The sequence below is a fragment of the Phalacrocorax carbo genome, chromosome 16 (genome assembly GCF_963921805.1).
Source record: "Phalacrocorax carbo chromosome 16, bPhaCar2.1, whole genome shotgun sequence".
In the NCBI taxonomy this organism is placed as follows: Eukaryota; Metazoa; Chordata; class Aves; order Suliformes; family Phalacrocoracidae; genus Phalacrocorax; species Phalacrocorax carbo.
Window position 1 is genome coordinate 1,318,434 of NC_087528.1, and position 11,874 is coordinate 1,330,307.

The 11,874-nt window shown below is 54.2% G+C and overlaps 2 protein-coding genes across 4 annotated transcripts; both read right to left on the reverse strand.

Moving 5' to 3' along the window:
• Nucleotides 1-110: 110 nt before the first annotated feature.
• Nucleotides 111-5,230, reverse strand: CDK3 (cyclin dependent kinase 3). 3 transcript variants are annotated; one of them, XM_064467359.1, is made up of 7 exons: nucleotides 5,057-5,230; nucleotides 4,002-4,079; nucleotides 3,443-3,563; nucleotides 2,742-2,912; nucleotides 2,211-2,312; nucleotides 1,212-1,415; nucleotides 111-838 (listed from the first exon to the last, which is right to left on the reverse strand). In XM_064467359.1, exons 1-7 carry the CDS (start codon nucleotides 5,182-5,184, stop codon nucleotides 713-715), a joined length of 930 nt encoding a protein of 309 aa, XP_064323429.1. In that variant the 5' UTR covers nucleotides 5,185-5,230; the 3' UTR covers nucleotides 111-712. The 3 variants fall into 3 exon arrangements, with proteins under 3 accessions (XP_064323429.1, XP_064323432.1, XP_064323431.1); XM_064467362.1 differs by lacking the exon at nucleotides 2,742-2,912; XM_064467361.1 differs by lacking the exon at nucleotides 2,211-2,312.
• A 1,872-nt stretch (nucleotides 5,231-7,102) lies between these two features.
• On the reverse strand, nucleotides 7,103-11,865 carry TEN1 (TEN1 subunit of CST complex). Its single transcript, XM_064467282.1, has 4 exons — nucleotides 11,739-11,865; nucleotides 9,605-9,711; nucleotides 9,330-9,487; nucleotides 7,103-8,010 (listed from the first exon to the last, which is right to left on the reverse strand). Exons 2-4 carry the CDS (start codon nucleotides 9,688-9,690, stop codon nucleotides 7,874-7,876), a joined length of 381 nt encoding a protein of 126 aa, XP_064323352.1. The 5' UTR covers nucleotides 9,691-9,711; nucleotides 11,739-11,865; the 3' UTR covers nucleotides 7,103-7,873.
• Nucleotides 11,866-11,874: the final 9 nt, after the last annotated feature.

The following is an 11,874-nucleotide window of genomic DNA, read 5'->3' on the forward strand; positions in this document are numbered from 1 at the left end:
AAAGAGTGCAGGAGACGATGAAGGAAGAAGAGCTGTGTGGAGAAAAGGACCAGCTAGACTGTCCTGCACCACCAGCCCGATGGGCCACACCAAACAATAAACACCGAGGCTTCTGAACAAATAACAAGCCTTTATTTTTTTCTGTGCTGAAAGAAAAAAAAAAAAAGATGTCAAAACCATACCAAAAGTTAGTGACAATTCTCTGAACATTTGAACAGTAAAAACATTCCCAGGACAATAAGGCGAAGGAAACGGCATTACATCTGAGGATGGAAAGCCGGAGTTCTAGATGTTACTGTTTCCAGCCACAAAGCGGAGCTCCAGCACGCCCCGGTGCCAGCAACTGCCCCCGCCGCACCTGGGGGTGCTCCCGGGCTGGAGGGACGGGAACCACTGCGCGTCGCCTGAGCTCGCTGACTAATGCAAGCACAGACCTCTGAAAGGCGCTCTTTCACCGACATTTCAGTGCTTTATGTTGATAAATACCTCCCACCCTTTTGCACATGACCTCTTCAAAACAGCTCTACTGGCTGTAACCTAGCCAAACTTTGCCCCAGCAACAGGCTGAGAGTCTCTAAATGCAAGAATGTCCCCTGCCAGGCTCCTCAGGAGGAGTGAGACCCTGGGTCCCAGCCAGCCCCCTGCTAAGTGCCCAAAAGCAGATCTGCACGGCTACCAGGAGGTGCCAGCGCATGGGGAGAGCTGTGCCTTCTCATCTGCAGTGTCTCTGCAGCACACGTCGCTCTTCAGGGCTCTGAGGGCTTCTCCAGAAGAAGTACTGGTGATTGAGGGCCGCCTTGGCTGAAATGCGCCTGCTGGGATCGTACAGGAGCAATTGCTGCCAAGAGAAGAACCCAGCAGATTTAGACTTTTAAAAAACATGCAGCTGGGCCCAGGTGCAGAGGCTGGTCCTGCCTTTTCCCCTCTCGGAGCTGCAGGAGTAGCCCACAGCTGAAATTACCACAGGGATTACACTCAAGGGGTTTCTTGACCCTTGCTACAGTGGTTTCCTAGAGGAGCCTGCGCTGACAGCCCCACTTCAGAGCCAGGACTGAGCCCTATTCAATGATTTGGTGTTTCTGCAATGGCAGAGATGAGCATCAGAGCCGGCTGATGCACTTCTGGGTAGCTCAGACCCAGATATCCTGATTCTTTGCCCAGTTTGAAAAGGTCCTGCCTGTCCCCGGGTCTTGTCCTGAGCCCTCACTCACCACCAGTAAGTCTCTACCATCTCGATCTAAGTTGGGAACAATTTCCTTCATCTCCTTCCTGGCCCACCGGGGAAAGTCCCCCTTGTAGTCAGGCAGCTGGGTCACCCCAGGCCAGGTCGCCTCGGTGGGAGTGCCCAGGGTGCGAAAGATCCGGAAGAGCTGGTCGATCTCGGAGTCCCCTGGAAACAAGGCCTTCCTGGTCACCTGAGGGGAAAGAACAAAAAGCCACTTCCCACCTTGCCATCAGCTCTGTGCCCTATTTCCCGCTGCAAGCAAGCCTTTGTCCCAGCAGATGCGAACAACTGCACAGGGCAGGTACAATGCAGCAGTTCTGCCAGGCAGTGGCTGGGAAAGTCACAGGTGTCTGCTTGTCTCCAGCTCCTCCCCACGCATCTGTGTTCCCCTGAGGCTGCCCTCTTTCAGCCAGCCCCTTATTCTTCTTCGTCTCTGGTTTCCCAACACCCACTCTTGCAGGCTAGCTCCCTCACTGCCTACTTGCCCAGGTTCTGCTGATCTGCAGCTCCGGGGCTTTGGGAGCCAGGGATAGTGCTGTCACACTGCAGGGATAACAAGAGCTCTTCAAAGTGGAGTATGGACCCCTACGAGCTCCGCTCTGCCATGCTATGAAGTGCTAGTTCTCTGCAGCCCACTGCAGGGACATCTGCAAGAGAGTCATCTCCCAGGATCAAAATGCTGCAGCGACAAGGCTGAAGTTACCTCTTCTGTAAGGACAGGCATCACTTTCCCATATGCCTGGAACTGCAGCTGGACTACAGAGGCTTCTTCGCCTTCTGCCAGGCCCCTGAGGGTGGCAGATTTCCTTCTGAGCCCACAGCTAAGGATCAGCTAACCCTCAGGGTGGACTGTCCATAATACACACCCCAGCACAGGGTGGGACTACAGTATCACAGATGTTCTGCACCCTGTCCCTCCTTCCCCACTTCCCATTGCAGCTGCATTCTCCCTGCTCATTAAAGAGACTATTTGAACCCATTTTACCATTTCTGCAAAGATGCAGCCGATGCTCCAGATGTCCACAGCGGTCGAGTAGTATTTGCACCCCAGCAGTATTTCAGGGGCTCTGTACCACAGAGTCACCACCTGGTAAGGAACCAACAAACAAGCTTTGTCTCGTTTCCCTGGGTGAAACCAGAGGCATGGATCCTCTCTTCTCAGCTGTACTGCAGCGACTGGACTAATCAGAGTGTGCCAAGGCCATGCTGAATGAAGAGACACCTTAGTGACAGCAAGATTGGGATTAACAGGTCATTCTTCAATAGGACACTCTGGAACAAATAAATATACCCAAGCAGAGACGGTGGGAACGCAGCTTGCAGGCAGGCTGGGGTAGAAGCAGTCAGCACACTTTGTGGGGACATGAGGTAACCCTGTAGCTGTGGGTTAGGTTAAGAGCACGTGCCTCGGCCCAGCTGCGCCTCGGCTATGGATGACTAACTCGTGATGCTGCTGTTATTCACCCACTATGGATTGTGCACACCAGTCTCAGGTGGCAGGGAGTCTCAGCAATACCTCATGAGTGTATGTGCGCAGCGGGACTCCAAAAGCTCTTGCCAGTCCAAAATCAGCCAGCTTGATTGCTCCTGCTTCGTTAATAAGCAAGTTCTGCGGCTTCAAGTCCCTGTGGATGACTCTGTGCGAGTGGCAGAAGCTCACACCCTGCAGCAGCTGGAAAAGGTAGTTCTAAGGAGAGATTTCAGACAAGGCCACGATGAAACTGCTTTGAAGGTTGGATCATGTGAACCAACCCACTTTGGATCATTTACAGACCTGAATGGGAAAAAAGACCTTGCTATTAGGCAACACCAGGCTTGTGGGCCACTACTCAGAGATGCACACAAACTGCTCCCACCCTACATGGGGACAGAGAGACTTCAATCCAAGCAGTGGCAGTCCCCTCCACCCATCCATTACCCTGTGCAAAGGCAATTAGCAATAGATCCCTCAGTTGTCCTCTTAACAGCAGTTTGTTCTGCAGCAAGTCAGGCTTAAGAGCCTGGAAACAGCTGGGAAACAAATGTGTTTAGCAATAGTGCCAGGAGGTTTTCCCAGCTGAAATCTTTGAGATCTGAGAGGTTGAATGCCTCCAGCCAAGGGTGAATCTCTCCCAGATGCAGACTAGGTAAGAGCAGCTCAGTGCCATCTCTGCCCAGCAGAAGGCAGCAAGGACACATTCTCTCTGCCCTGCCTGTTAGTGCTCCTTCCCACTATACCTTGACCAAGCTTAAAGGAAACTCTCCAGTTCGGGATGAGTCCATGTATTTCTTCAGGTCCTGATTCAGATACTCAAACACCAGATAGAGCTTCTTCTGACTGTGTATGACATCCAGGAGCCTGCAAAAGAAGTGCAAGCTCTCCCTTCTGTACCTTTGTGTGGGAATCCACGCTATGCAGGAGTGTTGGTCTGTTACAGAGTGTGTAGGAAGACCTTCTCCAGACCTTTGCCCAAACATACCCAAACATCCCTCCTCCCAGAGATGTCTCTGCTCTGTGAGTCCTTTGGAGCAGAGAGAGGTAGATATAAAAGCAGCATTACTATGGGGCAGCAGCAGCCTGGACCAGCCTGTGCTGCTGGAGTAAAGTGGCAGTGCCATGGGCTATTGCTGCAAACCAGGGAAGTGCAATTCCTGCATTTTTGGGTTTATTTTGCTCCTTTCCATGCAGTCAGGGAAGGACTGGAAGGCTGTCCTTGCTGCCTGTACCCAGAGCTCCCCAAGGGGATGAGCAGGGACTAATGAATATGCTGGTGGGGAGGGGTCATCCAGGTCTTACCTGACAATGTTGGGGTGCTTCAGCTCCTTCAGCAGTGAGATTTCTCGGATCGCGGTGCTGGGGACGCCCTCTGTCTCCCTGCAGCAGAGAGGGGCTGTACAGCACCCCATCACCCAGTGGGATCCCCCAGCCCTTCGGGGTCCCGCATCCCTTCTCCACTCCATTGTACCTCATCGCCTGCCCAGGGGAGGGTCTCTTACACCAGGTGCCCTGGGTTTGGGATGGGGCTGTGTGTGGGGCGGGCTGGGGCGAGGCAGGGAGAAATGGAGATGTGGGGAAGGAGGACAGGGTGACCTAGACAGTGCAAGCTGTGGGGTAGAGCCTGTTTGGGAGCTCTTGGGGGCATATTTGGATAAGCAATGGTTTAAATGCCCAAGACTTGCTTTTCAGATGTGGGGGAGATGAAAGCTCTTTGCCCCTCAGGCAGCCACCTCCACCGTCCTGAGGGGCTGCCATGGGGTGCAGTCCCACCACCGTGGCCCCTGGCACACGCTGGCACTCCTCATTGCAGAGACAGCCCAGGGCCAACCCAGGGGAACATTAATAAGCTTTTATCTGCTTGATCCCCACCATGGAGGGGTTGGAGCCGGCCCTGCCGGGAGGTTGAGCCTCAACAGGCCCTGGCACCGCACCCCTGAGGGAAAGGCCACCTCCCAAAATGGTGGCTACTTCCCCCTGCCCAGGGCCACAGTGCCAGGGCCAGGCAGCGCCAGGTCAGGCCCTAGCTGCTTGCATGGGCTGATAGAAACATTTTTTCCCCTCATGTCATGCTTTTTTGAGCTTCTCGCACCATTTTGGATGCTGGGCTGGGCTTAGGGGGCCCCCTGCTCACTCCCATGGTGGGGCCGGGGCACTGCTGGGCTCAGCTGGCGGCCATGTACCCGCAGATGGCACCGCCAGCTCCAGCGGAGCCATTCACCTTCCTTGCCCGCCCTTTTGCCTCGGCACCCTACTGCCGCTGCGCTGAGGAGGCAGGCGGCCCGGCACCATGGCAGGCCAGGTGGGCGCTGGGCCAGGCCATGGCGGCCCCAGGGCCAGGGCTTTGCCCCACTCACGAGTCCAAGCGGATCTTCTTGAGGGCCACCAGCTGCCCCGTGCGCTTGTTGCGAGCCTTGTACACCACGCCATAGGTGCCCTCCCCGATCTTCTCCACCTTCTGAAACACCTCCTGGAAGGTGTCCATGGCACTGCCTCAGCCTTGTGATGGCAGTGGGGGTGGCTGGCGCTGCGTTCTGAGGTAAAAAAAAAGAAGGGGTAGGGAAAAAAACCAAAATGCCAACTGTGCAGAAGGTGTTTGCTCTCCCTGTGTGTCCCTGAGCTGCTTTTGGGCTCTGGGACCCCCTTACTGCTCCCCCAGCACAGGGACCTGCCTTGAACTGGGGCAGCTGCGGGCAGGCAGGGGTGCCTGGGCATGCAGGGTGTCGTCTTCAGGCAGACCTGAAGACCCAAACACACCATGCACCGACCGCCCAGGACCGGTTGGTTGTGATGAAGGTAGTGGAGTGTGTTGGCTAAAGCAAAAATTGAGCAAAATGGATGTAAAGTGATGCTTTGGGCCTGTGGGAAAGGCAGGACGGACTGCACAAGGCCGAGGGAAGCGCTGCAGCTCTGTTTGTACAGCACCTGGTGCCAAGGGGATGCGGTGTGTAATTAGGGTTCCTTGGGACATGCTCAGGTCAAACACATGGCAGAAATGTCTTTTTCGTTTTGTTTTGTTTTGTTTTGTCTTGTGTAATTGTCCCTTGAACCTCCCCACCATGGGCTGCACCACTTGGTCAGCCTTTTGGAAAACGTCCTTGGCTGGGGATTAATCACTGACTTGAGAGCTGAGAGAAGACAAGATTAAAAATATATGCATCGTGGCACCAGGAAAGGCAGAGCCACAGGGACCAGCTTCTGGAGGGCTTGTGGGCTCTGTGTCTCTGGGTGGGCACAGCAGGACATGGCAGTCCACTGGCTGTGTGAGCCCACAGGGCAGACCCCAACTTTTAGGTCACCTAAAAAGTGCTGCTTTAGCTCATTGCTGAGCCACCAGCTCAAAAATCTCTTTTAAATTGATCCTGATTTTGCAGCTTTGAAAGAACCAAAGCATGGTTGCTGTGTGGCTGAAGGGGGATCCACACAGCCACAGCAAACTCCTGCGTGGGTTCTCCAGTGGCTTGTGAAGGTTGAGTTTGCACTCATGTCTCCATCCAGAGCCATTGCCAAATTTGCTTTCCTCTTTCTGGCTGAGTCGATTTGTGGGCTTTTTTTTATAACACTTGTAGGAACCTGGTATTTTGGATGTTCCCAGTCCTGATATCTTGGATATTCCCAGCTTGCTGCCAAACCTGGCCATTTGGATAAAATTTAAGCATGGGGAGGAAGGTAGGAGAACAGATGGGAAATGAGGCGTAAACATAAACACATCCTGACAGCCTCATCGTTGTCTCTCACAAAAACCAGGTTGAAATCTTGCCTCTTGAGGTCATGTTTTTAGACTTGGGCTGAACAGAGAGTGCACTGAGACAGGGATTTTGCATCTCTGTGTGAAGAAAACCATAAGGCTAAACTATGATTAAAGATTGTAGCAAGCACTGTAATTACTAGTCATCTCAGGCCCTTGAATCAAGCCTGCTGGTAGCAGGGATTTCACCAGTACATGTGGCATTTTGATCTGCTGCTGTGCATTGTACGGCTTCAGTCCTTAATTTCCGAACATTTCACCGGAGAAGTTGAGCAAAAAGCAGACAAGGCTGCAGGTGGCTAAATTCCCCTGCAAACCACAGTCCCAGCTCATGCCATGTCTAGGGATTTCTACAGCACAGGAGAGTCTTCTCTCTCTTGCACTAACATTTTATCCTCATCTCACGCTAGTGATTTTCTGTCTTTTTCTTGATGGTTTAATTCTGCTAGGTGGGCCTGGCACCAAGTTCTTAAACCAGGGTGGCTCTGATGTAACTTCATCTCCTCTTCTTGCAACTTTTTCAAAGCCAAGCACTTCCTTACACACCCAGTACTTAGGAGAAGGACAACTGCATATTACATCATCCGGGGGTTTCTGCAGGGCCTAGTGCATTTGCCTTAGCAAGAAAGAGGTTTTTAATCAATAAAAGACAGGCTGCCTTTTCATCTTTATTCAGGAAAATATCAGTGAAAACATTTCGATGCTTCAAGAAAATAGTGACTTAAGGTCTCCTAAACTTAGTTGTGTCAAGGAAGAAAGTCAAGTGGTGGTTCTCAGGGCACTGCAAGTATTTATTTTAGAGCTAAAGTCAATCCCCCCTCCTTGGACACCAGGTCCTGAAAACCCAGAGGCAGATGCTCCTGGAAATAGTGACTCTTTGTTCTTCTTGCTTCTTTGTCGGTCAGTGAGTGTTTTGCCAGGAACGCTCCTCTGCGGCAGCCGAGTCACAGTAACGAAACACACGCACTCATGGACCCGCAGCCACACAGGGCTAACGACCTTTGTGCTAATGCCCGTTACGTCCGATGTGCCAGCAGCCTGGTAATCCGCTGCGCTTTGGCAGTGCGTGCGGGTGTGAGCTGTTTAGCTCGACATTTGGAGACTTCTCCTTTTTCTGACGTCTCCAAGCCTTGCAGTACAAAAGGACCAGTATAACTCAAGCGTTCCCTTTCCTCAACCACCCTTTTAAAAAAGCAACCTGCTTCCCAGAGCTATTTTCAATGATGACACCTGGCATGAATGGACAACCCACAGTCACATACTGACTCACAGTCTTCAAGTGTTTCCCTGCTTACTGACTTGACTTTGCTATTTGCCACGGCAAAAAGCAGTATGTTGCAAACCCACCTTCTAAATTTACTTTTAACATATTTGTTGCAAACGGCAGTGCAAGGACCAGAGTATGGCTGGTCTCTCAGAGCTGCTGTCAGGACGTGCTGTTTCCCATCCGCTCCTGCCTCTCATTGAAGTATTTCCTCTGCTCCTGTATGGCTTGTTCCAGCAAGGGCACATTCATCCCTTCCACGCAGGTCAATATTCGCGCCTTTACCACAGGACCCTCACCTGGGAATAAAAACAGGAAGTTTCTGTAGAAAGAAAAACAGACGGAGCAGCTCAGAGGCAAATAGAGAAGTTCCCTCAGGCAGCATTTGGCTCCTACTGGCCAAATAACCACAGCCTGAGAGCGTGCAGGAGACTGGACCGGCTGCATGCCTCCACTGGTGCAAGCAGCAGGCCCGGGAGCAGGTTAATTCAGTGACGTGCCTTCCCTCTGCCCTGTTGGCTACAAAATGCTGGTGATTGACACTACGTTCTCGTTGCACCAGGGAACGCTGAGCCCAGGACATGTTGGTGCCGGTGCCTGCCACACAGCATCTGTCTTCTTCGTGGCTGGATGAAGTCTGGTGTTCCCTGTCTAAAAAGCATCGGGAATGGGTCTAAGCTCATTCCTGAATGCCTCTGTGCAGACAAGAAAAGGACAGAACAAAGCTGGGCTTAGAAGCAGCTCAATGCTGACTCTAACCAACAAGTCATCTGTGGCATTCAAATGGTAACGCAGAGCTGCACAAAAGGGGCCAAACCTTGGTGACACAGCCACCATCTCAGCCTGCTCCCCTTCCACACCCTGCAAAACAGGGCCACCTCACTCCTAAGCAATGACGACCAAAATAACATGTCTTTCTAAAGGAATTTTGCAGCAGTGACTAAGCAGATCACTCACTAGATGCCACGTGCAGTGTGGCTTTCCATATGCCACCAAGGATTTCAATGGCATGAACACGAATGCTTGTTAGCAGGTGTGGCTGAGCCAAAACTTGGGATTTGCTTCACAAGCCCACAGCCCAGCCCAGATCAACTCCCCACACAAGGCACTTTGCAGCTGGAGTAATGCTCAGGGCACCCCAGGAAAGGACAACAGGGTGCCCTGCATGACAGAGCCTGCCTGCATTCCTCATGCCCCGTGTCTGAGGGCAGGGATATAATTAGAGCCTTTCAAGGATGGCAAAGACCAACCCAGCCAGCTCACAATGAGGTACTGATGCAATCAGTCACAATTGGAGCAAAGACGATGCGGTGGCTGGCAACGATGCTGGGTTTTAGCACATGGTGCTGAGGCGCTTCTTGTTTCTAACAAAATCTGTGCCAGAGCACCACGACTTTCACCAGGATAAGGGTGGCTCTTTTCATGGTCACTGGGGAGACAGAGGCTGCTCCTGCCCTGAATCACACGCTCGTGTGACCGGGGGCAGCCGCACGAGATGAGCTTGCCTTGGCCAACGGTAACCTCAGTGTCGGTGTGTCTCTCTGTGCACCCAAGGTGCCACGAAGGAGCTGATGAACCGTGAACAGCAGCAAAGGGCACTGGTTCCTGAAGCATTTACCTTCCCTGTGTTCAGCCTCTCCCAGGACCAGGTAGCGAGATCCCAGCTGGGCTTGGAATGGCTCCACAAACGTGGTGTCGACACAGACCTGGTACTGAGCTGAGCTGTGCTGAGCAGTGAGAACAGCTTTGGACCGGGCCAGGTCGTAACAGCATAACCTGGGAACGATCGATTTGGGAAGCTCAGCAGTGCAGAGACACAACAATTACAAAGGGAGGGGGTTCAGCCAGTGAAGGAAAGGCCTGGCCTGCAGGAGACCGGGGTACCCTTCTTACCTGCCAAATGTCCTCAGCGCCTCCCCCTCTGGCACCGAGCTGTTGATCTCCCATGGGAAGTAATAGACACCAGCACTTGGCAGCATCTCTCACAGCGCCGTTGGGCCCTGCAGTTAAAGCAAAAGATCTGAGTTCATGCCACCACAGTACCTGATCCAGGTACTAGGTGATGCTGCCCCAAAACTCCTTCCTTGCCCAGGGCCCCCATCCAGGGGGCTTGCCAGAGCTTCATAGCTTCCCTGATGCATCCTGTTTGCAGCTCGGCGCGTGTGCCAAGCCCCGGGCATCCTGGCATAGAGAGGGGCTGCCTTCCCGCACCGCAATCCAGCGTGAACAGCCACAGGCAGCCCACCAGACCCTCCAGGCCTCCCCCAGACTATGGATGTGTTGAGAAAGGTTAAGGAAGTGGGAAAAATGGTGACTGAGAAGTTCAGAGAGTGTGAGGGACTGAGACGGAGGAATAGACCCAGCTGCTGGGGTGATGGGGTACCATGCAGCAAGACTTCTGGTATGATCACAAGTCTGTTCTCACGCTGCAAGAAGCTCAGGCAGTGTCTGGTCCTGCAGCTGGAGAACAATGGCTTGGATACGAGTCAGCCGGGATTCATCAGCAGTCTATGAGGGTTTAGAAGACTGCGATGCGTGAGAATGGTTCACCCCAAGACAAGACTTGGGTGGGAGCTCCCGGGAGCTCCAGCGGTGAAGCAGGGCCGGCACGGGCAGGCCAGCCACAGCGCAAAGCACACAGGACAGCAGGAACGCAGGGCGGCTTCAGCAAGGTTTTCATTCCGCCCAGCCAGTGCTGTAGCCAGGCTGTTGGCTGTGCCCACAGGGCTTGCTTTCGGCATCATTTTCCCTCCAATCTCCCTTGCGGGGTGCCTGTGCTCGGCACGTTCCACACTCCATTTACTGCTTTTCTTTCTGGTTTCTTGCCCCTCTGGGGGGACCCCAAGATGGCCCAGGCAGACTCCTGCAGTTCAGACAAGTGGGGCCACCCCAACTTGGGGTTCAAGGACACCCAACACCGATTATACAGCAGTGGGGACACGCTGAGCTGCAACCCTGTGGCTTTAATGCTCAGTGCCCCTTGCCCACCCCACGCATTGCTCAGGAGGTTGCAACCTTGCAAAAACACCCCACCGCCATCCCACGGAGGACTGTCCTGGGAGGGCACAGAAACCGGGGCGATCCTGGCTCGCCCCTTCTCTGCCCGTGCCTGAACTCTGTGCCTTGCTGCCCCGTGGCCCCGTGCGAGGCCACACACACCCACAGCGGGGCCGTGAAACCCCTCTGGCAGCGTGCCAGCCAGCAGCGCCGCTTCCGCAGCTCTGCAGCTCCCTGAATCGCTGCCTCGCCAAGCAGGTTCAATTCTGCACCTCCAAAGTAGGGCAAAGGCCGCCCTGCATTGCTCAAGCTTCACTCCTGTGCAGCAGGACGGGATCAGCCAGGCAAGCACGATGTTAAATGCATATTTAATGCACTTCTTAATGCATGCTCAACCCCAACCGCAGCAGGCTACATGCCCGTTTAATGCACTACTTAATGCATGTGGAGCCTCACCCGCAGCACGTTTCGTGCACAGTTAATGCCCCCAGTGCAGCACGTTACATGCAGATATAGCGCGCTCTCCGGTGCAGTACTTAACGCATGACCAAACACAGCGTGCTGCACGGGCGTTTAGTGAACTATTTATTTAATTAACTATTAAAACCCTGCCTGCAGATGCAGCACTTTGTCTGCACTCTCAACGCGCTCTGTAACGCACACCTAGCCCCGGCTGCAGGCCGTTACCTGCGCGCTCGGCGCTACCTCACGCGTGCCCAGCCCCAACGCGTTACGCGTGTTTAGCGCACCGTTTCGCGCACGATTTAACGCACGCCCAGCCTCAACTGCAAAAGGCTGTTTGCACACCTGGGCCCCCCTCTCTCCCCCCCCCCCCCCCCCCGGCGCTCCCGGCTCCCCCGTGCAGCACGATGGATGCTTTGGGTGCCCGATTCAAGGCACGCGCAGCCAAAGGTGCAGGCGCGGCTTAACAAGGCACGACGTCACGCACGCCCTCCCGGCCGCAGCAGCTCGCATGTATGGTTAAAGCACGACTAAAGCCCGGCCTAAGCCAGGCCTAAACGCCGCTCACCGCTCCGACGCCGCCTCCCCCCCGCCCCGCGCGGGAAGCGGCGGTCACGTGGCCGGGCGCGGAGGGGTGGTGTCACGCGGGGGGGCGGCGTGACGTCAGGCGGCCGGCCGAGCGGGGGCCGGCGCGGGCGGGGGCG